General features: G+C 42.5%; 1 protein-coding gene across 2 annotated transcripts in view; it reads left to right on the top strand.

Annotated features, from left to right (window-relative positions):
- Nucleotides 1-25,924, top strand: part of LOC125458284 (polypeptide N-acetylgalactosaminyltransferase 10-like) — a 93,211-nt gene that overhangs the window by 7,124 nt on the left and 60,163 nt on the right. For both annotated transcript variants that reach the window (XR_009446611.1, XM_048543443.2), the window contains exon 2: nucleotides 21,272-21,377. Coding sequence is in view for 1 of the 2 variants with exons in the window: in XM_048543443.2 (XP_048399400.1) it covers nucleotides 21,272-21,377 (106 nt within the window). In the remaining variant the exon portion in view is untranslated. The remainder of the gene's footprint in view (nucleotides 1-21,271; nucleotides 21,378-25,924) is intronic.

The following is a 25,924-nucleotide window of genomic DNA, read 5'->3' as shown; positions in this document are numbered from 1 at the left end:
AGGGGGAAAATGGTAAAAAGGTGAAATTAATGGCTCGTTATCTGCATGAATGTAGTATTCAGAAGAAAATTAATTAATGGCACAGGTTAATGAGTAAGATGTTATAGTCATTAGTGAGACATGGTTAAAAGGAGATCAAAGCTAGAAAATAAGCACTCAGCATTCTGTGACTTCACACAAAATTAGGCAGGTCAGACGGCCAGGTCGTGTTTAGCATAGGATAGGATAGGCTAAGTCTGATGGCTTGATATGATCTTTGATCAGAAGATGTAGAATCCATAAGGGTGGATGTAAGGAATAAAAAGAAAATGGCTTTGCTTGATGTAGTCTAACATTAGCTATATGGTGGGACAGAGTATAAATCAGCAGATAATGGGGGTATATTTTATTGAAAGAACAGGCTTTACATTAATCGTGGTTGACTCTAATCTTTTTGTAGATTGGGAGAGTCAGATTGGCCTGGGTAGCCATGAGGAAGAAATCAAAGTGTATTTGGAACAGTTTCCTAGAACTGGATATTGTGAATCCAAACAGGGATCAGACTATTTTGGATGTGGCAATGTGTAATGAGGCAGGTTTAACAAGTGATGTCAGAGTAAATGTTCCCATCAGAACAGTGACTGTAACTTGGTAGGATTGAGCATTCGGTTTTATCAGGAGCAACTTGGGTCAGAAACAATTGCCCAAAACCTAAATGAGTAATTTCAAAGTAGAGAGGGCAGAGTTAACTGCAGTGGATTGGAAAAGGAGGTTAGGAGCAAAGAGAGTTCGTGGCTTACAGGTCCAGTGTGGACGGGGGATTTTAGGAAGGGAAATAATGGTGGGGAGCCAGGAAATGGCAGCGGAGTTAAATACTGCCCTGCATCAACCTTCACAGAAGACACGAATAGCATCTCAAAAATACTAAATATTCAAGGGGCAAAAGAAATGATATAAATATAATCTCTATCAATAGAGAAAATGTACTAGGGAAACTAATGAGGGTAAAGACTGATATGAGCCCTAGACCTCATGGGATGCATCCAAGGATACAAAAAGAAGTGGCTACTGTGATAATGGTTATGTTGGTGACTTTCAAAGAATCCTTAGATTCATGAAAAGTCCCAGAGGATTGGAAACCTGCAAATGTAACCTGTTAAGAAGTTTAAAAGACACTTGGATAAGTACACGAATATGAAAGGTTTGGAGGGATATGGGCCAGGAGCAGGCATATGGGTCTGGTTTAGTTTGGATCGTGTTTGGCGTGAACTGTTTGGACCAAAGAGTCTGTTTCTGTGCTGTGTTACTCTGACTGTGTATTTCAGTTAAAATGGGAAGGAAGTGATGAACAGGAAACTATATGACAGCTTAACATTTTTCACCGTGGAAAATTTTAAAGCCTCGTATAAAACATGTAACAGCAGAACATTTTGAAATGCATCATATGGTCAAGCAGAGTCAGCATGGTTTTTTGAAGGCAAAATACTGCCTGACAAATTTATAAGAATTCTTTGAGAAGGTAACAGGAAAGATAGGGGAAAGCAGTAGATGTAATATACTTGGATTTTTAAGGTGGTGTTTGGTAAGATGTCACCTGTTAGACAACGTAATGAGATGAGAGCCCAGTGTATTAGAGATAGTATGTTACAGTTAGAGGATTGACTGACTAACAGAAGATAAATTTGGATAAGGGATAGAATTTTTTGGATGACTAGCTGTAACTAATGGTGGGCAACAGGGATTAGTGTTGGAAGTACGGTTATTTACAATATATATACCTGTTTTGACTTGAATGGAGATAATGAACATACAATAACCAAGTTCGCAGATGACACAAAAATAGGTGGGCAGGCAAGTGTTGATGATGACCAAAATTTACAAGGGAATTTGCATGGCTAACCTAATGGGCCGAAACTCGACAAGTAGAATATATGGAAAAATGACAGGTTATGCACTTTGGCAGGAAGAATAAAAAGTTCACTACAATCTCAGGAATAGGAAGTCTAAGTGGATTGTTGGCCTTTATTTCAGAGGTGATAGTTTATAAAAGTTTTGTTAATACTGTACAAGTCAGTAGTCAGACCACAGCTAGAATACTGTGAACGGTTTTGATCCCCTTATCTAAGGAAATGTATACTAATATTGCAGGCAGTCAGGGAATGTTCAGTAAATTGGGAGATGGCAAGAACTGCAGATGCTGCAGTCAGAGATAATCCACTGTGGAGCTGGAAGAACACAGCAGGTCAGGCAGCATCAGAGGAGCAGGAAAGTTGGCATTTTGGTTTACACCCATCATCAGGACTGGGGAGGTGGAAGGGAGCTCAGAAATAAATTAATGGATGGCGGTGGGGCTGGGGAAAGGTAGGTGGGATGGTGATTGGTTGGTGCGGGTAGATGATAGTGGACATTGGTCAGTGGGGAGGGTGGGGCGGATAGGTGAGAAAGTAGATGGACAAGTTGGGTCAGGTTAAGGGGGTGATGGTGAGAGGGATGTGGGATGAGGCCAGGGATGAGGAGATTTCAAAACTGGTGAGCCCTAAGTTGAGGCAATCGGATTGTAAGCTCCTGAGGCAGAATGTGAGGTGTTGTTCCTCCAGTTTATTTGTGGCATCATTGCGACACTGGAGGAGGCCCAGGATGGACATAATACCAAGGGACTGGGAGGGGCACATAAAATGGTTGGCAACTAGAAGGTGCTGTTGATTATATAATACAGAGCACAGATGCTTTGCAAATCAGTCACCAAGTTTGTGCTTGGTCTCACCAATATAGAGGAGACCACATTGGGAGCAACGGATACAGTTGGAGGATGTACAAGTGAATCCCTGTCAGATTTGGAAAGATTGTTTGTTTGTTTGGGGCTTTGAATGGAAGTGAGAGGAGAGGTGCAGGCCCAGGTGTAGTACTGCTTGTGGTTGCAGGGAAAGGTGCTGGGGAGTGTGGGAGTGGATGAGGGAGTTGCGGAGTGAGCTGAGCCTTTGAAAGGCTGATAGGGATGGGAAAGGAAATATCTCTTCAATCGTGGGGTCGGATTATAGCTGGTGGAAGTGGCAGAGGATGATGCGCTGGATGCAGAGATTGGTAGGGTTCTATGTGAGGATCAGGGGAATTCTGTCCTTATTTTTGTTGGGGGAGCGGGTTTGAGGGCAGAAATGTGGGAAAGGCAAGAGAAGCATTTGAGGGCTTTATGGATCACCGGAATGGGGATGTCGTGGCCCTTGAAGTAGGAGAATGTCTGGGATGTCTGCGGAGTGGAACGCTCCATCTGGGGGCAGATGCGGAGGACGCAGAGGAATTGGGAGTATGGGATCACACTCTTGCAGGAGGGTTCGTCCTGGGCATGGAAGAACTGTATATTGAGAAGAAATAAAAAAGATTGTACTCCTTGGCGTTTAGAAGAATTAGTGGCAACCTGACTGAAACATACAAGATCCTTAAGCAAGACGACACAGTGTGGAGCTGGATGAACACAGCAGGCCAAGCAGCATCTCAGGAGCACAAAAGCTGACGTTTCGGGCCTAGACCCTTCATCAGAGAGGGGGATGAGGAGAGGGAACTGGAATAAATAGGGAGAGAGGGGGAGGCGGACCGGAGATGGAGAGAAAAGAAGATAGGCAGAGGGGAGAGTATAGGTGAGGGGATAGGTCAGTCCAGGGAAGACGGACAGATCAAGGAGGTGGGATGAGGTGGTAGCTAGGAAATGGTTTTGGGATGCAGTGAACCAGCCCAGTTCTTCCCCTCCTCCCACTGCATCACAAAACCAGCCCAGCTCATCCCCTCCCCCCACTTCATCCCAAAACCAGCCCAGCCTGTCTCCGCTTCCCTAACCTGTTCTTCCTGTCACCCATTCCTTCCTCCCACCTCAAGCCACACCTCCATTTCCTACCTACCACCTCATCCCACCTCCTTGACCTGTCCATCTTCCCTGGACTGACCTATCCCCTCCCTACTTCCTCACCTATACTCTCCTCTCTGCCTATCTTCTTTTCTTTCCATCTTCGGTCCGCCTCCCCCTCTCTCACTATTTATTTCAGAACCCCCTCCCCATCCCCCTCTCTGATGAAGGGTCTAGGCCTGAAACATCAGCTTTCGTGCTCCTGAGATGCTGCTTGGCCTGCTGTGTTCATCCAGCTCCACACTTGGTTATCTTGGATTCTCTAGCATCTGCAGTTCCCATTATCAAGATCCTTAAGCGACTTGACAACGTGGATAGTGAAAGGTTGTTTCCTTTTAACTGAAGAAATAAACTTGTTAAGTAGTCTGTTTCTACCTTTTTCTGTGAGGGCCTAGCCTGATTAAATAGGATGCAAGCAATCTGTTCCAAGAAAGATTTTGTTGATCCAAAGCCCCTCCCAACTTGTTCTGCTTGATAGGTAACCTGATACATTTAACGGCTCCTGAAGCTTTAGTATCATTCACAATTTCTAATGTTCTTTTTGTCTATCACACACTTGTTTGAATGCTGCAAACCCTCCCCATAGAAACTCATTGACTTGCAACGTAAAGAGGCCTGTGTCAGTTCTGTGATTCCAGTAAAACTTCGTTAGGTCCAATTTTAAGGTGAATGGAACCTCCTAGCTAGGTGACCTAACTGAGATATACTATACTTTCACTGCATAATTCAACCCAGTGAAACATTTATCACGTTTCCACAGCCTACCTTCTAGATCACCTTGTACTTTAAGTTGTTCCAAAAATACTTCGCATTTAAACCTGCAAAATGCAGCTTTTACATAGACACACTTCTGTTCCCAGAACTATGTTGCTCAAAGAGGTAAGATTTTCAAGATCATGTTCCTGTAGTAGGGCATCCACGCTTAAGATCTTGGTTGTTGAGCTTTTTGATAAAACCCTGAGCCATTAGACCAGCATTAGCCTTGTATGTTCCATAAGGAATCACTTGTTTTTCTGTGCATATCCATCCATGTGATGAGGCTGGTAAGTACACACTTATGTGATAGTTTGCAGCCTTAATCAGCTTAACTTAATCAGATTGTAGTCATGAACACATCTTGATCACGGGCTTATACTTCTTGTACTGCACCTTGCCTGTTCCGTGGATCTTGTTCTGAACTAATATTGCAACGATAATTAAAATCTCACTGTTCTAGGAACACAGTTCCTTTCAGAAGCTTGCAGTTTTTTTTTCTAGGCCCATACTCCAGGTCCACTGTTGCTACATTTTCTGGCTTTTCACATCTTTATTGCATTTTGCCATTCCACAGATCTTACTTTCAGTTCCCGGTCTTGCACATTTCGTCAATCTTTGTAATTGTCAGTGGCTTTCTCTACTCTCCACCACAAGTAGCTCAGCAGCAGCTCGATTGACAGAGCTGGTAGAGTCCTAAAGGACACAGCTGCTAAACTAGGTCTATGGCAGGTGGTGGGGAAACCAACAGAAGGGAAATACATACTTGAACTACTTCTCACTGATCTGCCTGCTGCAGATGCATCTGCCCATGACTCTTGGTAAGAGTAATTACAGTCATATCCTTGTGGAGAAGAAATTGTGTTTTTACATTGAGAGTAACTTCCATCATGTTGTGTACTAGTAGACAGTACTGAATGGGATAGGCTTTGAACAGATATAGCAACTCAAAATTTAAGATCCATGAGGTGCTGTGGGGCAGCAGTAGAATTGTACTCCAATGCAATCTCTAACCTCCAATGCATTTCCCTCTGTACCATTCTCATCAGGCTAAGGGATTTTTATTTTGCTTTGGTGAATTACTTGATACAGGATTCCTCATCTTTGACTTGCTCTTTCAGCTATGCTAAGTCATCTGGCATTTGTGGAGAAAATTTCATTTGACACTTGTCAGATCAAGCCTGAATATCTTCCAGGCCTTGTTACATTTGGACATGGATTGCTTCAGTGTCAGCGGACTTGCAAATGGTGCTGAAAATTCTACAACCATCAGTGAACATCTCCGCTTTGATTTTATGGAAGGAAGTTCACTGATGAAGTAGCTGAAGGTGTTTAGACCCAGGACCTTACCCTGAGGACCTCCTGGAGAGATGTCCTGGAGTTGAAATGATGGAAATTTAGCTACCACGATCATCATCCTTGTGACTCTAACCGACAGAATGTTTCTCAATGATTTTCTTTGACTTTTTACTTGAGCTCCTTGGTGCCACACTCAGCCAACTGATTTCAAGGGCAGACACACACCTCAGGGAATTTGCCTCTGGAATTTAGCCCTTTGGGCCATATTTGAACTAAGTCTTGAGGAGTTTTGAGCGGAGTGGCTGCAGAACCGGAACTAATGGCAGTGAGCATGTTATTGCTGAGCAAGTGCTACTTAATAACACTGTCAGTGATGTTTTCCATCATTTTACTGATGATCCAAGAGCATGCTTATGAGGTAATAATTGGCCTGGTTGGATATATTCCACTTTTGTGGACAGGGCATACCTAGGAAATTTTCCATGTTGTCAGGTAGATACCAAGGTATAGCTGTAATAGAACAACTTGGTTAGGGGTGTGGCAAGTTCTGAAACACAAGTCTTCAGGACTGTAGCAGAAAGGATGTTAACACCCTTATTCAGTGTCTTCAGCCATTTTTTTGGATGTCATTTTGGAACAAATTGAAATGGCTGAAGAGCGCTGGACACCTAAGGAGGAGGCTAAGATGGATCATCCACCAGATGCTTCTGGTAAAAGGTTGTTGCAAAAGCTCATTTCTTCTCTCTCACACTGATATGCTAGCTGACATATCATTGAGAATGGGGATATTTGAGGAGCCATCTCCTCCAGTGAGTTGTTTAATTCTTTTCCACCATCCATAACATGGCAAGATAGCAGGGCATAGATCTGATTTTTTTTAGCTGTTAAATCACTTTGCTCTATCTGTCACTTACTTATACTGCTTGGCATATAAGGAGTCCTATTTTGTACCAGGTTGAGACCTCCTGTTTAGAAAGTACCCTAAGAACTAAGAACGATACAGCAGAGGAACAGGTCCTTTGAACCTCCAAGCCTGCGACACTACATTGTGTCCTTCCATACTAAAACTATTTTCACTTACGGGATCCATATCTCTTTCTTCCTTTCCTATTCACGTATTTGCCCAGGTGCTTCTGAAATGCTGTTATTGTGACTCCTTCACCATTTCCCATTGGCAACTCATTCGAGACACTCATCACTTTTTTTGTGTGGCAATACATGCTTTGCACGACACTTTTAAACTTAACCTCCCCCCCCCCCCCCCCCAACTTACATTGAACCTGCGGCCCTGAGTAATTAACTCTTCCACCCTGAGAAAAAGCCTCATACTTTCCATCTGTCCCTGCCATTCATAATCTTATAAACTTATTTTAGGTTGACCCTGAACGTCCTGCATTCCAGTGAAAACAAATCCAGTCTAAGTAACCTTTCTTCATAGCTAAAATTTCTCAGGCCAGGCAACATCCTGGTAAGCCTTTACTGTACCCCCTTCACAGCATCTATATCCTTCTGATAATGTGGGGACCAGAACTGTACATAATATTCCATGTGTGGCCGAACTAAAGTTCAATAAAGCTGCTGCATAACTTGCCTATCCTTGTACTCAGTGCCCCTTCCAATGAAGGCAAGCATGCCAAAAGCCTCTTTTATTGCATTATCTACCTGCGCTGCCACCTTCAGTGATCTGTGGACTTACATACCCAGATCCCTCTGCATATCAATACTTCTAAGGGTTCTGCCACTCACTGTATAATCTCCATCTGCACTCGACCTTCCAGAATGCATCACCTCAAATTTGACTGAATTTAACTCTATCTGCTGTTTTTCTGCCTATACCTCCAACTGAATTATATCCTGCTCTATCCTCTGACAGTCCTTCTCACTATCCGTAACTCCACCAGTCGTTATGTTGTCCACAAGTGAATTAATTAGACCAGCTACATTTTCCTCCAAATCATGTATGTAGATCATGAAGAACAGAGGTCCCAGCACTGATCCCTGTGGAACACCACTAGTCAAACCCCTCCATTCCAAAAAACATTCTTCCACCACTGCTCTCTGTCTCCTTCTGACTAAGCCAGTTCTGTATCCATCTTGCCAGCTCACCGCTGATACCATGTGACTTCACCTTATGTACCAGTCTGCCAGTTAGCTTTGTATGGTCCTGTTCCAGCTTGCCCTCCTGCACTGTTCATTGAATCTTCAGAGTAGTGAAGTGAAACTCCCTTCCTAATGACATTGTGGATATACCTACATCAAATTTTTTGCAGCAGTTCAAGGAAACAGCTCACCACCATCTTCAAGAGCAACTAGGGATGGGCAAAAACCGCTGTCCCTGCCAATGGTGACAATATCCCATGACCGAATTTAAAAAAAGGAGCTGGCTGCCTCTGGCATGAATATAATGATGATTTAGGTTGTTGTCCTTGGAAATAAGTAGTGCCTCTGCCAATTTGTTCCTGTTCAGTTGGTGTTTCATCTCCCATAACCAAAATTGTGCAACATGTGTGTACTCGGTACATTGAGGTTTACCTCTTTCTGTGGCTTGTTCAGATTCACAAGGTGTGCAATCAGTGCTAGTTAACCTCAAGGAATGCACCCTTATTGTTTGGCTGCCAGGCTGTAAAATTACCATTTATCCTTTGTTTCCTATAACCATATCCAGACTTTCGCACTCTTAATGCTCTTCTCCTTTGCAACATAGTATATTCTTTGGATTAGCATTTGTTCCTGATGGCCTTGGGCAATGCAGTAAGACTTGCTACATTTTCTCTGAACCTTTGACCTGAATGAATGCCCATCTCCCTATATGCAGTTTATTCAAGTGCTCGGAATAAATGAAACATTTTTGTAACCCCCTTCCCAGGTACAGGTTAATCACTTATTACTGAGGGAATCTTTGGATTTTTCACAAAAGTCAATTAATGTGGACTATAGCTGCCATCTAACTGTTGCGCGTTTTTCACATGGAATGACTATTCCAGGGCAGATATTAATTAACAACTTGGTTAATCTGGTGGGTTTTCTATGAAACGTCTTGTCTATTTCCATGTGATTTCTTTCAGACGTGCCATCAGTGAAAAGGACAATCTACTACAGTGCTTATTACTACAAGTCTCATTTTCGTATACTGCGCGTGCCTAACTTCATCATTGGCAAGCTTCCCAACCCCAGCACGTTGTCAGTTAGGAATTTGAATATTATTCCCAGTCTAGAGTCTATCCATTTCTCTACTATCTTGTCCATTCTTATTCTCGACTGACTGAATGCATTTTCCATGTTGACAAAAGTGCAAGATGGCAAGTTTTTATTCATTCCATAGTTACAACTTTGTTAAAGCATTTTTCTATTGGGAGATTCACTATAGGCCGTGATACTGACCTATCATCTTTCCCTGGGTTTTGAAGGACAGTCATATTGGACTTGAAACATTCTCTCCGCAGATACAGTGTTACAACTAAATGTCTCATTGAGCCACAAAGGTTACTGAAAATGTTTTGCTTAGGAATATTCTTAAGATTTCTGACCTCTGTTCCAAATATGTTTTTCTTACTGTAAATGTAACTCTGGTTGTTACTCAGCTAAGGTTTAACACCTTAACACAATTCAACAATTTGAAGGCAAATACTTACTTAGGGATTTCAGAGCAGAGTTTTGGAAGTCTTGCATACTGTCTGGAATTTTATTATTATTATTGTACCAAACATCCATCCTGCTTTCTAAATTTAAAACTGACTTTGTCTCATATTCAGATGGTTTTTAAAAATCATCCATAAGTATTACTAAATAAAAACCAAAAGAACGGCTGTAAATCAGAACAGAAACAAAGTTGCTGGAAAAGCTTAGCAGGTCTGGTGGTGGCTGGGAAAACATCAGTTGAAATGCAGAAAATAGGGAGGTGGGTGGGGTAGGGAGTAAACAATAGGATGTTCACTTTCTTCCTCAACCGAGGATTCCCCAGCTCCGTTATCAACAGGGCCCTCAACCAGGTCCAACCCATCTCCCGCACTTCCACCCTCACTCTTTCTCTTCACACTGCAACAGCGATAGGGTTCTCCTTATCCTCACCTACCATCCCACCAGCATCCACATCCAGAAGACCATCAGATGCCATTTCCGCAAACTCCAGCAAGATGCCACCACCAGACACATATTCCCCTCACCTCCCTTGTCCGCCTTCTGCAGGGACCGTTCCCTCCGGGACACCCTGGTCCACGCTTCCTTCACCCCCAACACCTTCCCACAGCCCTACGGCACCTTACCCTGTAACCGGCGATGGTGCAACACCTGCGCATTTACCTCCTCCCTCCCCAGTATCCAAGGGCTCAAACATACCTTCCAGGTGAAGCAACACTTCACCTGCACTTCCTGAATCTTGTCTACTGCATTCACTGCTCACAACGTGGTCTCCTCTACATTGGGGAAACGAAGTGCAGACTTGGCGACTGCTTCGCAGAACATCTACTTTCTGCTTGCAAAAAAGACCTGAACTACCTGTTTCCTGCCACTTCAGTGCCACCCTGCTCCCTGGCCAACATCTCTGTCCCTGGCTTGCTACAATGTTCCAGTGAAGCCCAGCGTAAGCTGGAGGAATAACACCTCATTTTCTGCTTGGGGACCTACAGCCCTCTGGACTCAATATTGAGTTCAATAATTTTAGGGCCTAAACTCTCCCATGTCCCAGTCCCAACCCCACACACCAGGCCTTGTAACCACATAGACTGCCAGTACAGACCACTTGTTGTTAGTCACCAACAGTCCCCCATTAACAACTACTCACCTTCCCAGCCTGATCGTTAGCAGCTCCTTTATCTGTCCAACTGTCTTTCTCCGTCTTTGGGCTCTATCCCATCGTTTACTCCCTTTCCCACGCGCCTCCCTATTTTCTGTGTAAAAGCTGATGTTTCTGCAGCTGCTATTAGTTCTGAGGAAGAGTCATCGGACCTGAAATGTTAACTCGGTTTTCCCCTTCACAGAAGCTGCCAGACTTGCTGAGCTTTTCCAGCAACTTTGTTTTTGTTCGTAAGTATTACTAGATTGTTCTAACCTTCCTCAGTATCAAATCTTGAACATCTATCTTTGTGAATATTTTACGCTTGACCATGCTTTTAGCAGGAATGCCAAGGCAACACCTTGTTTTTTTCTTTGGCAACAGTGTATCCTGCATCCACGTATCCACTTTGATTTTCCATTGATCATAAGATTGAGCTTCACGCAGAAACAGTGGGCAGTCATTTTCTGAATCGTTACATTTACTTTTAGTTATTCTTCTCAAAAGCAGCTCAAATTACAATAATCTCTGAAAAGAAATCTCTTTATTTCTATCTTCACCTTTAGGCAGCCATTATTTGCTGCCAGTGTCAGTAGGCATCAAAGCCAGATGGTGAGGCAGAAACAAATCAAGACACCTTACTTTATGGATAGCGTTTATTTACTATTTAATACTTTAGTTCCTTCCACCTCTGGTGTTTATAAGTGCTCCCCCATATGTATGTGTATCACATTGCCATTTCTTGATCCATTAGTCTTGGCAAAGTCAAGGGCTATGACAGAGATAATAGGAACTGCAGATGCTGGAGAATCCAAGATAATAAAATGTGAGGCTGGATGAACACAGCAGGCCCAGCAGCATCTCAGGAGCACAAAAGCTGACATTTCGGGCCTAGACCCTTCATCAGAGCCCTCTGATGAAGGGTTTAGGCCCGAAACGTCAGCTTTTGTGCTCCTGAGATGCTGCTGGGCCTGCTGTGTTCATCCAGCCTCACATTTTATTATCAAGGGCTATGACATCTCTCTTCCTGATACTGATGGTCAAACTAAATTCTTTACAGCCATGAGGGTTGTCCCTTTGCCCTCGAAGGCATTGCTCAGTATGGAATATGAGTGCAGGATCATCCATATAGAATCTCTGAGGATTTTGCGTTATCATTCAGACAATGAGGATTTTACATACCTTATCTTGGTTCTCAGGGCTGTCTCCACCAACAATTTGACTACCCTCAGGGCTAGTAATCTCTGGCTAACAGATCTTTGATGGGAGATTTCTTTTCTGTGATGCAGATTCTGACTTTTTCCTCTTAATTGGCTACCAGGCATGTAATAGCATGAGTGCAAATATCCTTTGGATGTGTTGGCTGCTCCAATCTTTTAATGGTGGTGGTAGGGTACTACTGAGCTGTCAGCCCAAAGTCTCAAAGGTAACCTAACACACACTTTGAGTACCTTATAGTGGACACTTGACTTTTAAAATTCACTGAATAAAATGACTGAAACTGAAAATAAGTTCAGAATCATAGAATCCCTACAGTGTGGAAGCAAAACATTTGGCCCATCAAACCCACACTGATTCTGTAAAGAGCATTGTTTTGCTACCATTACCTTTTCCCCCACTGCCGTCATCAAACGTTAAACAGCTGTAGAGCTTTTGCATCACTTTTTATGTTCGAATTTCGATCACTTGTATCCCCTAAGCTGGACTATAAGATTGCTAAATACCCAAAATAATTATGGACACTTCTTCCAGAAAGAAGAACTGGATTGGCTTTCTTACACACTAAACGCTTAATTTTGGAATTACCTTCTAGCCTCTAATCCAGGCATATAGCCTCAATCCCCAAGTTAACTGTTCACAGTCTTGAAATAGGAATTTGACTGTGCCTTTTTAGAATTAAACTACCAGTATATGTAGCATGACATCTGTCATCTTATAATTTCTGATCTGTGTAGAGACTATTGGTGATTCTATAATAACATGCCATATAGTATCTAAGACAGTCTGAAGATGCTGAAATGCCAGTCACCATTTATTTAACCTATATTGGTAAACCTTTCGTGGTATATCCCAAAGAAAGTCTAGGGTCAAGTCATGATGCTAACTTGCCTGGCCCTTTAGAATCAGTGCTCCTGATTTTCAAATGTAGTGAATTGTAGCTGGGAGTAAATAACTCGCCCATCGAGCAGTGTTAAAACCACTGGGGAAATTCAAACTTACACATAACAGCTGAAACAATGACACTTCAAGATTTCATAAAAGGACTAAGAATACGATTGACTAAACACTCCCTTTGCAGACAACTTATACTTTAAAGCACAAAACAAAGTTCCCCTTTTTCCACTTTTAGCAAGATTGACAACATACTTCACAGGTATGCTTTACATTGTCTTTTTAGATGAGCCTAAATGCTACCAGAACCGGTCCAAGATGTTTCTGAACTGCCAGAGATTTCCTCTGCTATTTTGTTTTCTCAGCAATTCATTTCAGAATTGTCTTTCACGGGAAGCTTTTCCTCCGAGATTCTTCCTCTAATACAAGCCTGCAGCGTTGGGGATAGTATATTAGCATAGAGGAGTTTTGGTTGAATAATAGTGTTGGAATAAGGAGGAATGTTTCAGGATGGCAGCCTGGAACTAGTGGAGTGTCACAGGGATCGATGCGGGGCCCCAGTTATTTACAATGTATATTAATAACTTGGGTGTGAGAAGTATTATCATCAAGTTTGCAGATGATGCAAAAATGTTGCGAAGGCAGCTGGTAAGGATGACATGAAGAGTCTGCTGAGGGGTACAGACAGGTAAAGTGAATTGGCAGAAACTTGGCCGACTCAATATAATGTGGAAAACTGAGGTTATGGACCTCATGGCAGGAATATAGAACAGATGAATATTATTTAAATTGAGAGAACCTGTAGAAATCTGGGGATTTGGGGGCCTTGGGCATAATTCACAAAATGCTGGCATCCAGGTTCAGTGGGGAAGGCAACTGGAATGTTTGCCTTTATTTCAAAGGGAATGGAGTACAGACATAGGGAAGTCTCGCACCAACTATACAAGGCACTAGTTAGACCGCATTTAGAAAACTGTGAACAGTTTTGATCCCCTGATCTAAGGAATGATAAGCTGGCATTGGAAGCTGTTCAGGGGCTATTCACTAGGTTAATCCCTGCTGCTGAGAGATTTTCTGATGACAGGTTGAGTCGGTTGGGCCTGGACTCATTGAAGTTTAAAAGAATGAGAATTGACTTTAATGATGCATACAAGATTCTTGGAAGACTAGATGCTGGGAGGTTGTTTTGCCTTGTGAGAGAGTCTAGAACCAGAGTGCATAATCTGAGAGAAACAGGTTGCCAAATTAAGACAATTTAATGAGGAATTTCTTCTGTTGATTTGTGGTGAATCTTTGGTGTTCTTTACTGCAGAGGGTTGTTGAGTTTGGGTTAATGAACTTATTCAGGAATGAGAAAGACTGATTTTGTTTTTTGTGCATGTTTTTAATCAGCAAAGGAATCAAAGTTGTGGAGGAAAATTATTTAAGTGGAGTTGAGGATTATCAGATCAACCATGATCTGGTTGAATGGAGGAGCAGACTTGATGCTCTGAATTCCCTGTTTCTGCTGTCATGTCTTTGGGCCAATAACAAATCTTTGCAGCTTCACTAATTCTGTCTTTTCAGTCCAATTGAGAGCTCCTGCCCATGTGTCTGTATTTCAACATGCAGAAGTTTTCAATCTGTTGTTTCTTTTTCTCACGTACATCGTGGCTAACTAACTCTGTTTATAAGTGTTTAGGAATATCCCGGTAAGGAGTTGAGAAAGTCTTAGGAGGATAAGTTGAGTAGGTTGGGGCTTAAACCCATTGCAATTTAGAAGATTTAGAGATGACCTTAGTGAAACATACAAGATTCTTTTAAGGGGCTTGACAGGACAGATGCAGAGAGGTTGTTTCTCCTTGTGAGATAATCTAGAACCTTAGGTCTGTCTCCAAATAAGGGCGTTGTACACTTAAGACAAGATGAGGAGGAAGTGAATCTGTTGAATTCTTTACAACAAACTTCCTTTTGAGTCTGAGTTATTTAAGTATATACAAGACTGACACACAGATTTTTAATTCTTAAGAAATCGAGGGTTATGGAGAAAAAGTAGGAAAGTGGTATTGCAAATTATCAGATCATCCCTAATCTTGTCAAATGACAATGCAGACTTGATGGGCTGAATGGCTTGTTTCTGCTCCTACATCTTTTGGCTTCAAAGCCTATTTCTGTGGTGATGTTGATCTCACAAGCCATATATCCTGGTAAAATGCTGACAACTACAATTGAGCTCCCAGCTCTCTCACCTCGGAAGTAAACGTTTAAAATACAATGATTTACAATGCAACATAACATTTTAAAGTTTTCCTGAGATGCTCTTTACTGCAATAATGGGGGTGAGCTGCTGAACAAAGTTCATTTTCTGTTTATATTTCTTTGAAATAGACTTTGGCTTGGGAGGCACATTAAAAATGCTGGTCAAGTAAGGGGAAACAGAACAAATCTTAAATCAGCTCTAATGTAACACAAGCTTGAGTACTGTGCGTGTTTTTTGAGGATAGCCCAGGTTAAACACATTTTATTTTAGAACATTCTATATGATTTGCATTACCCTGCTTCTCGATTTGCTTCTCTTAATAAATGATATGGTCTTAGTTATTGTGCCCTCTGGTGGTAAAATTGTTGGCTTTCTATGCTCTTTACAGTTTTAGAATTTCATGCTAATAATTATGTCTGCTTTGTAATTTACATAGATACTTCATTAATAATATACGCACTAAATTATCTCCCATTTAGATTGGAACAATTTAGTGTGTTTGTTAAACACTCAAATCAGCGCCCTTCCTTCCCAAGGCATGCTGTTGGTATTGTGAGAATCAGTATCAATATTTTCAATGTTTTCAGAAGCCTATTTTTTTTCCTTGTAATTAGGTTTTACCACTTTGCTCAAGTTCTTACCATTACTGTAACTAGGCAATGTAAAAACTGGTACACAGTAACAGGGCTGTTTTACATATGCCATCATGCGTCTACACTTAAGGATGTTGATCTTATTGTGCGATTAAAAAGGCCTGTTGGAGAAAAAAATGCTCAAGTGCAGAATTTATACTATCAAACTGAAAGAGAGAAACTACAAATTCCTTCACTGTGTTCTGCATTCTATGTCTTCTGTTGTAGATTAATGCAATTCTCTATGCATTAGCTCACGGAAAATTGGGAAAAATAATTTCACCGACACAGAGGCCAATAGTTGATTCCGCTGAAAATTATTTCAAAGGATCTTTAAAGTGTGGAAGCAGGCCATTTTGGCCTGTTGAGTCCACATCGACCCTCCAAAGAGCATCCCACCTGGACCTACCCCTTACCCTGTCCCTGCAACCCTGACTTTCCCATGGCTGATCCACCTAGCCTGCACATCCCTGATCACATTAGAACAGCCCTGGGCAATTTAGCATGGCCAACTCACCTAATCTGCACATTTTTGGACTGTAGGAGAAACTGGAGCACCCGAAGGAAGCTGCAGCTGTGAGGAGAATGTCCAAATTCCACACAGACAGTTGGCCCAAGATGGAGTCAAACCTGGCCTGTGAGACAGCAGTGCTAACCACTGAGTAATAGTAAATGAAGTCTCCGAACTTATGATTTTACTCACCAGCCGTTGTAAATAGAGAAAAAAATGATATAGCTGAAATCTGTTTGAATTAAAACAGTAATCTCAGTTTTGAGACCATCTTATTGGAGAGATGTAAATATTTCCCTTTCTCATCCTGAAAATGCAGTAAATCATTCTGAATTGATTAAAGCAAAATAAAGGACTGAATAAGCTTGGTAACTATATCCCTCGGAATAAATTGAATTAAAAAAGAAACATTTTCCCCCACTGCACCTGAACACCATTTCTTTACTGTTTGGCACTATAATTTATTTTTGGATTTTGTGCATTTTGAGAATTGCAGTTGTGTGATATACTGCTGGGCTTATTTTAAATCACTCCCGCAGAGGTTAGTTTCAGGCACACACAAAGGAGCCAATACTTTCCACTATCCTGCGGTTAGCTCTAATTGGGCCGACAAAGACGATATGCATTACCAGCAGGCTGTGAGGATATCAGTAAATAACTTCCTACAGCTTAACAGCCTCTGCATTGGTTCCAGGCCTACAAATCAGAAACTTATGTGTTTTTTGTACAAAAACTTCTTATGTCAAGTTGGAACATTATTGCACATTCAAGGTCAATTCTTGGTATTTTTCAAACTTCAGAGTTAGAAATTAGACCTGGAATTTCCCTTGGGTACACTAAGTCGCCTGAGTACATCTGAGTATGTGTTACACAGTGACTAATTATATGATGGGTGCGTTAAAAGAGAACCAAATTGCAAGCTATTTGTACATTCATGACATTGCATTTGTGCTTTATTGAATTTCTTGAACGTAGAAAACAAAAAATATGCCTAGTAAGATGCATCCATGTGCAAATTGTTGAGCTATTTCAATTGAATCACCGTACAGGGTGAAAGTTATGATTAAATTCACTAGATTAAATCAAAAAATAACAAAAATAATGAAAATGCCACTTTTTTCATTGTATAAGTATTTGTTCTTGCTTGAGTTAATTAAAGCATTTTTATGGTTCTGCTCAGTCTGAATTTCTGTTACTGACCTTTAAAATCGGGTATCTGTTTTCCTGTGTGCAGCTGCGAGGAAAGGTCTACCAGACTTCCTGGTGAACCATAGAACCAAAAAATCCCAAAACGATCAGAATTTTTCTTTGGTAGCAGTTGGCCAATGTGCCAGCTGTTGCATGCAAAGGATTCCATCCCACTTTTTGATTGAAAAGTAGGGAATTCTTCACATGTCCTGGACAGTATACAACCTTTAATCAAGAGCTTTGACAAAGACTAATTGATTCTTCGTCTCATTGCGACATCTTGCTGTGTATAAATCAGCTGCAAAGCTTACTTGCAAAACTGGGACCATGACGGAGTCAATGTTATACAGCACAGAAGCAAACCCTTCAGTCTAACACGCCCATGCCGACCAGGTTTCCCAAACTAAACTACTCCCACTTGCCTGCATTGGCCCAGATCCCTCCAAACTTTTTCTATTCATGCACCTGTTCAAATATCTTTTAAACGTTGTAACTGTACCTGCATCTGGCAGTTTATTATGCATACGAACCACCCTCTGTGTGTAAAATGTTGTCCCTCAGATCCTTTTTAAAACCTTTGTCCTCTCACCTTCAAAATATGCCCCCTAGTTTTGAACTCCCCCGCTCTGGGGAAAAGATCTTTTGCTATTCACCTTATCTATGCCCCTCATGAGAGATCACCCCACAAACTCCTATGCTCCAGTGGGGAAAAGAAAGTTCATTTAGGGAGTCCACATATCAGGAAATGGTCTAATTAAATTAAATTTGATCCAAGTATGTTTCAAGAAGTAGTTACATAATGCAATGTTGTGGGTGTTGGGAACATTTTTTTTGAATGAGAGCTGTTACTATTTTCCCTTGTACTTGTGGGTATATGGTGGCTTTATCAGTTTAAATTCATACAATTGAGTGTCCCTAGGTTGGTTTCCACTGGGATTTCTTTCTTTGATTTGATTTTATTATTGTCACGTACCTAAGTACAGTGAAAAATTTTGTTTTGCACGCAGCATAAGCAGATCATACCAGATAAAGTACGTTAGAGTAGTAGGACAGAGTGAAGAATATAATGTTACAGCTGCAGAGGAGGTGCACAGAGAGCAAGATCAACATTAAATTTAAAATTTGAGAGGCCCTTTCAGAAGCCCATTAAAAGTGGAGAAGAAGCTGTCTTAAATCTATTCGTACATGTATACGAACTTGTATCGTCTGTCTGATGGAAGAGAGTATAACGGGGTGGGAGGGCGCTTCGATCTTGTTGGTTGCTTTCCTGAGGCAGTGAGAAGTATAGATGAAATCAAAGCATGGGAGGCTGGTTTGCATAATGGACCGCGCTATGTTCACAACTCTCTGTAGATTCTTACGGTCTTGCGAAGAGCAGCTGCCAACCCATGCATTGATGCATCCAGATATAATGCTTTCCATGGTGCATCTGTAAAAATTGGTAAGAATCCTTGCGACTTGCCAAGTTACCTTAGCCACCTGCGGAAGTAGAGACAAAGTTGTGCAGTTGTGCTTTCCTGACCATTGCTTCGACATGGGTGGACCAGGAGAGATTGTTAGTGGCCATGACTCCCAGGAATTTGATGCTCTCAACCATCCACCTCAGCACCATTGCAGACAGGGGCGTGCCTTCTACTCAGCTCCTTGAAGTCAATGACCAGCACCTTTGCTTTGCTGATGCTGATGGAGAGATTGTTGCCCCCATGCCGCTAAGCACTCGCTCTTTCCCGTGTTCTGTCTTTTCCTCATTGTTTGAGGTCTGCCCTACAATGGTGGTGTCATTGGAAAATTTGTAAATGGAGTTGGGGCAGAATTTGGACACACATCCATAAGTGTATAAGGAGTACAGTTGGAGACTGAATATGCAGCCTTGCAGGACTCTGGTATTGAGGATTATGTTGGGTGAGGGTTTTCGCCTGTTCTTACAGATTTCAGTCAATGTGTCATGAAGGCAAGAATCCAGTTACAGAGGGTTAAACCAAGACTTAGGCTTTGGACTTCAGCAATGAGTTTGTTTGGAATTATGGTGGTGAAGGTGAAACTGTAATCAATATGAAGGAGGCTGACCACAGGTATCATTGTGAGCCAGATGCTCCAGAGATGAGTATAGGGCCAGGGAGTTGACGTCTGCTGTGGACCTGTTGCACCAGTAGATGAATTGCAAAGGATTGAGGCAGTTTGGGAGGCTGGAGGTGATGTGAGCAAGGACTAACTTGTCAAAGCACTCCATAATTATGCAGGTCAGAGCCTCTGGGTGGTGGCTATTGAGGTATACTGCATGACCTTTCTTTGGCATCGGGATGATAATGGTTTTCTTGAAGCAGGTGGGGACTTCAGATCATAGTAAGGAGACATTTAAGATGTCTGTGAATACTCCTGCCAGCTGGTTTGTAGAGGATCTGAGTGCACAGCCCAAGATCTCCATCTGGGCCAGTCGCTTTTCTTGAGTTCACTCTCAAAAAGACTAATGTCTGTGTCTGTAATTATGGAGACAGGTGCATCTGAAGCTGATGGGATAGATGACATTGTTTCATCGACCTTCTCTTCAAAAGGAGTTTAGAATGCATTGAACTCTTTAGGTGGGGATGTACTATTGCCCATGATCCTGCTCGACTTCATTTTGTAACCATTATGTCATGTAAGCCTTGCCAAAAACAACAGGTGTCCATGTGATTAGTCTGGGTCTCAAGCTTAGTTTGGTATTACCTGTTGGTGCTTCTGATGGCCTTATGAAGATAATGCCTGGATTTACCACGTGGAATGACAGATTGTTCAATTCTGATAAAGTTTAATTAGTTCTTTGACCTCCTGTGGCCTGGCAATGCACCAACACTTTAAAAGTAAAGACTTCACCTTGAGTGATATTGCTCATATACTTGACGAATGATTTTACAATTGGACACCAAAAATAGGGTTTCGAGTAACTAAACTGCACCAAGTGTAACAATAAGTAACGTAAATAAAGATTGATGCAGAGCTGCTAGCTGCCACCATTGGGTAGCCTGGAAGAACTGTGCGTGCTAGAGAGAATGTGCCAGATTAGGAAGGTACAACCTGTAAGTTTTGCTATGTGTTTAAATTAAACCATTTTAATCTGTTTGGACTCTAATGGGACACATCCACACTTCTTCATGATCATAACGATGGTATTTATATAGAATTTGTTACAGGTTGAAGTTACTTTCACCATTGGACTGAAGTCTGCGATTCTCATTTTAACAATCTGTTCGTCCATCATTTTGAATCCTAAAGGGATTTTTGTATTGGTTTCCTTTCTGAGATAAATCTGAAGAGCAACCAAGAAATTGACTTTTTTTTTCCTGTCATCAAGACTCCTGGGTACTGGAACTATTATGAAATTATAACATCACTTGATTGTTCTTTAGTTCCCAAAATTTTCTATCTCCTGTTGGTTTAATGGGAAAGAGCTAATGTAGCATATCTTTTCCTAATTTTAGCAGTAAAATTAAAATCATTTTATTAATTAGAATGATTGCTTGTCATGGAACTACCACATTAGATTGTCACTAAGAGAAATTGCTTTTCAGGCAACACCTTGCTTAAATTGCTAGTTTTACTTCTTGCTAAAATTGCACAATAAGATATCTTTCTCATAAAGCAAAACAAATCAAAACTGAGTTTTAACTCTTTCTGCACAGTTAGCTGGTGGCACTTATTAAAAACACAGCAAACATAATAAATAATCAAATCTTGGCAAAAAGAGGAATCAATAGACTGCACTCTGTGCCTGATATAGGAATAGCTGAATTTATTGTAGGGTTTCCTGTCTATTTTTCAATCGTAAATCTTTAATAATGTAAGTAGTTAAACATACCACAGGTACCCTTAGCAGTATACCATTGTTTTGATGCAAAATTTATTTTAAAAATAGGGTTTACCAATCCAGCCAAGACAAGACACTTTCTTCATTGATGATGGATTGAGGAAGAAAGATTGGCATGACCACCAGGCAATCCGAGCAGACGCAGCAAAATCAGGTCTGTATTTATGAATGGAGTTCTTCTAACTGATATTCCAAGAAAGCATGGTTACGTAAGAGTGACTTGCTTTAATAGATCTACTTGTAAAACTTGTAAAACCTTTATTTAAATAGTTTTAGTAATAAATTTGCATCTATGCCAAGTTTCCTTTCATTTTATTTTTTAACCCGTCATGACGTTGCCGACAACAGTTATGAGAGCTGAGAATGAATTAACAGAAAAGGGGGAAATTGGAAATAGTTTATGAGTTAGAGAAAAGAAAATGACACAATTTAGGATTAAAGAATATGCCAAAAATGAAAAGAGTTAAGGAGAAATGAAGTGTACAAAGGAAGTTGACTGGAATTAATGAGTGTTTTAAAAACGAAATCAGAGTAAAGATATGGGCTGTGACTTCTTTTTAAAATGAAGCAAAAGACTACTTGAAGTATGGACCAGGAGTCGTGATAAGTAGCATGAGTTTTCATGTAGGAGCTGCAAAAATGTGAGTTGGGCCTCTTGCAGCTGTGAATCCTGTTTATAGCCCTTTCACAGCAAGGGGCAGGTTCAAGTGCAGTTTGCAGCCGGAGATTGGGTTCGTGTTAGAAGAGATTGAGATGGAAGTGGATTCTTTCTGTCCTGTGCTAAGTGAAAGGGCAGTAAACGGTGATGAATCTCTGAATCTTTACCATACAGGGAAGGCCATTTGGCCTCTCATGTCTGTACCAGATGTCTGAACATTTTAACTTGGTGTCAATCTCCTGCCTTTTCTCTGGAACCCTTTCCTAAATAATGATACAATGCCTTCTTCATTGCCTCATTTGAACCTCTCTCCACCACAATTCCAAGCAGTGAATTAGGTTTTTTTTCTTACCTTTTATTTGCTTCTTTTTCAAAACACTTCAAACCTATGTCTTTTGGTTCTCAATCTGTTCACTAATGGGAATAGTTGCTTCCTATCCATTTTTCATGGTGTTGAAAAGTTCCGTCAAGTCTCCTCCAAGCCTTAGCTTCTCCAAGGGAAACAGTCCCAACTTCTCTAGTCTTTCCTCATAACTGAAGTGTCCCATCCATGGAACCATTCTTTTAAACCTCTTCTGCACCCTCTCTCTAATGCATTCTCATTTTCTGATAGTGCGTTGCCCAGAACATTTTGGCTGAGACCTAACCATAATTTCATCATAAATTGTACCTTATGTCACTATATTAAGAAGGCTTGAATCCTGTAAGCTTTATCATGAGGTCTCTCTACTTATCTGCCACTGTAAATGTACATGTACTCCCAGGTCTTTGTGCTCCTCCATACCCTTTAGAACAGTACACTTCATTTTATACTGTCTCTCCATTCAAAAATCTGCCAATGGATGGCACTGCGAAGATGCTGGTGATTTGAGGCTTTTGCACTCTTGGTACTGTTGAATTTTGTGTTTTTGGGATCAATGTATACCTCTGAGTCTGGGCCGATCAGTTGCATGTTCAAAGTAAATCCACCAGTTGTTGATGTCCAAGACACTTCCACAAGGGTAACAATCTCTGTGCATCTACCCTGTTGAGCCCCCTGAGAATCTTGCATGGTTCAATAGGTTTACCACTCACTTCTAAACTCCAATTAGTACTAGCCCAATCTACTCGACCTGATTTAAAAAAAAACCCCTTCCATATACTGTATCTCCGATGCTGGTATATCTTTCCTGCAGCAAAACAATCAAACTCGTCTCGGTGTGGTCTGCTCCATGTAGCCCCTCCCTCCTGGGGAGAGATCCCCCGGGCAGACAGGCAAGCTTTGCAGTTCTAGAAATTGACAAAAACACTGGAAGAAAGTTTCTCCACTCAAAATGTACTGCAGGACTCAAACTTAGCAAGCATCAGGAAAAGTGATTTTGTTCCACCTTCTTATGGCAATCCTAACACTGTCAGAAATGCTTTATGTCACACAAAGCCTTTCCTACACGTGAAAAGGTAGATGAAAATAATGGGAGGACTGGGCAGCAGACAAAATTTCTCTTTTTTTTCTTCCAGACAAAATAAAAGGGCTGGAGTTTACATTTCCGAGCTGGTGGGTTTAGAGGACACATCATGTAAACTCAATTTATACCCAACGTGCATCATCACCATTGCACCCCCCTGTCTTATGCTTTCACCCTGCATCTGGGGTCTTGAACTTGCCGCCACCAACACGTCACCCGCTCTGCTCCATGACTCTGGTTCTCTTGCTGACAACCCCAATCCTGAAATTCCTGAATATATATTGGTGGATTTCAGTGTGAATATATATTGGTGAAAACGTTGTTATTCTGATCATTTTCAGCTATTTTTTTCTGAAGATTGGTATGTATAGTGTATGGCATATTGTTGCAAGAATATACGCATTTTGTAAAATTGATCGCCTGGGGAATCCGAATGAGACCCCTACTGAAGTTATGTAGTACTGATCCTTTATTATGAAAGGTCTTTCCTCATTTGTTGACTGACTTTTAAATGAAGCCTTTGATAAAGCATTAATTTCAAGCAATCTACAATGAATGGATGTGAGTTTGCTCGCTGAGCTGGAAGGTTCGTTTTCAGACGTTTTGTCACTTTTTTTTATTTGAAAAAATATACTTTATTCGTAAGATGTACAAAAAATAAAACATATTTACACACCTACCCAGTCATGCAAGCCACTCCGGGTTACCCGGGGGTACGTACACCAACTAAAGGAAAAAAAAAGAAGGAAAAAATACAAAGCAAACACCCCCGCAGTCGTCACCCCGCACAGCCCCAGTTGGCCCCCTGACCAGTTGGGGAAGGCGCCAGCTGGGCCCGGTTACCAGATAGGGTTCTTTTTTCTATTCTGGACGAGGGGTTTCATACGGTGGTCTTTCCCCACCGCGCCTTGGCGGCGGCTGCCCCAAGCTTTAGGGCGTCCCTCAGCACGTAGTCCTGGACTTTGGGGTGCGCCAGTCTGCAACACTCGGTTGGGGTCAGTTCTTTCAGCTGGCAGACCAGCAAGTCATGGGCAGACCAAAGAGCGTCTTTCACCGCATTGATGGTCCTCCAGGCGCAGTTGATGTTGGTCTCGGTGTGCGTCCCCGGAAACAGCCCGTAGAGCACAGAGTCCCGCGTCACGGAGCTGCTCGGGACGAACCTCGACAAATACCACTGCATCCCCCTCCAGACCTCCTGCACATAGGCACACTCCAGAAGGAGGTGATCGACAGTCTCCTCCTCCCCGCAGCCACCTCGAGGGCAGCGTGCGGTGGTGCAGAGATTCCGGGCATGCATAAAGGATCTCACTGGCAGAGCCCCTCTCACCGCCAGCCAGGCAATGTCCTTGTGCTTGTTTGAAAGTTCTGGCGATGAGGCATTCTGCCAAACGACTTTGGGAGTCTGCGCGGGGAACCACACGACAGGATCCACCCTCTCCTTTTCCCGAAGGGTCCCGAGGATACTACGTGCTGACCACTGCCTGACGGCCTTGTGGTCAAAGGTGTTTCCCTTCAAACATTTCTCCACGAAGGACAGGTGGTATGGAACGGTCCAACTACTCGGAGCGTTCCGCGGCAACGAGGCCAGGCCCATCCTTCGCAACACCGGGGACAGGTAGAACCTCAGTAAGTAGTGACACTTGGTGTTTGCGTACTGAGGATCTACGCACAGCTTGATGCGGCCGCACACAAAGGTAGCCATCAGGGTGAGGGTGGCGTTCGGTACGCCCTTTCCCCCATTTTCCAGGTCTTTGTACATGGTGTCCCTGCGGACCCGGCCCATCCTTGACCCCCAAATGAAGTGGAAGAGGGCCCGGGTGACTGCAGCGGCGCAGGCCCAGGGAATAGGCCAGGCCTGCGCCACATACAACAGTACCGAAAGCCCCTCGCACCTGACAACCAGGTTCTTACCCGCGATGGAGACGGACTGGAGCGTCCACCTGCCCAGCTTCTGCTTCAATTTGGTGATACGCTCCTCCCAAGTCTTAGTGCACACCCCAGCTCCACCAAACCAAACACCCAGCACCTTCAGGTAGCCTGTCCTGATGGTGAAGGGGATGAAGGAGCGGTCGTCCCAGTTCCCGAAGAACATGACCTCGCTCTTACCCCTGATAATAAAATGTGAGGCTGGATGAACACAGCAGGCCAAGCAGCATCTCAGGAGCACAAAAGCTGACGTTTCGGGCCTAGACCCTTCATCAGAGAGGGGGATGGGGGGAGGGAACTGGAATAAATAGGGAGAGAGGGGGAGGCGGACCGAAGATGGAGAGTAAAGAAGATAGGTGGAGAGGGTGTAGGTGGGGAGGTAGGGAGGGGATAGGTCAGTCCAGGGAAGACGGACAGGTCAAGGAGGTGGGATGAGGTTAGTAGGTAGCTGGGGGTGCGGCTTGGGGTGGGAGGAAGGGATGGGTGAGAGGAAGAACCGGTTAGGGAGGCAGAGACAGGTTGGACTGGTTTTGGGATGCAGTGGGTAGAGGGGAAGAGCTGGGCTGGTTGTGTGGTGCAGTGGGGGGAGGGGATGAACTGGGCTGGTTGAGGGATGCAGTGGGGGAAGGGGAGATTTTGAAACTGGTGAAGTCCACATTGATACCATATGGC

Source organism: Stegostoma tigrinum, chromosome 13, assembly GCF_030684315.1.
Source record: "Stegostoma tigrinum isolate sSteTig4 chromosome 13, sSteTig4.hap1, whole genome shotgun sequence".
Classification (NCBI taxonomy): domain Eukaryota; kingdom Metazoa; phylum Chordata; class Chondrichthyes; order Orectolobiformes; family Stegostomatidae; genus Stegostoma; species Stegostoma tigrinum.
This window is presented reverse-complemented; position numbering and strand designations above follow the sequence as displayed.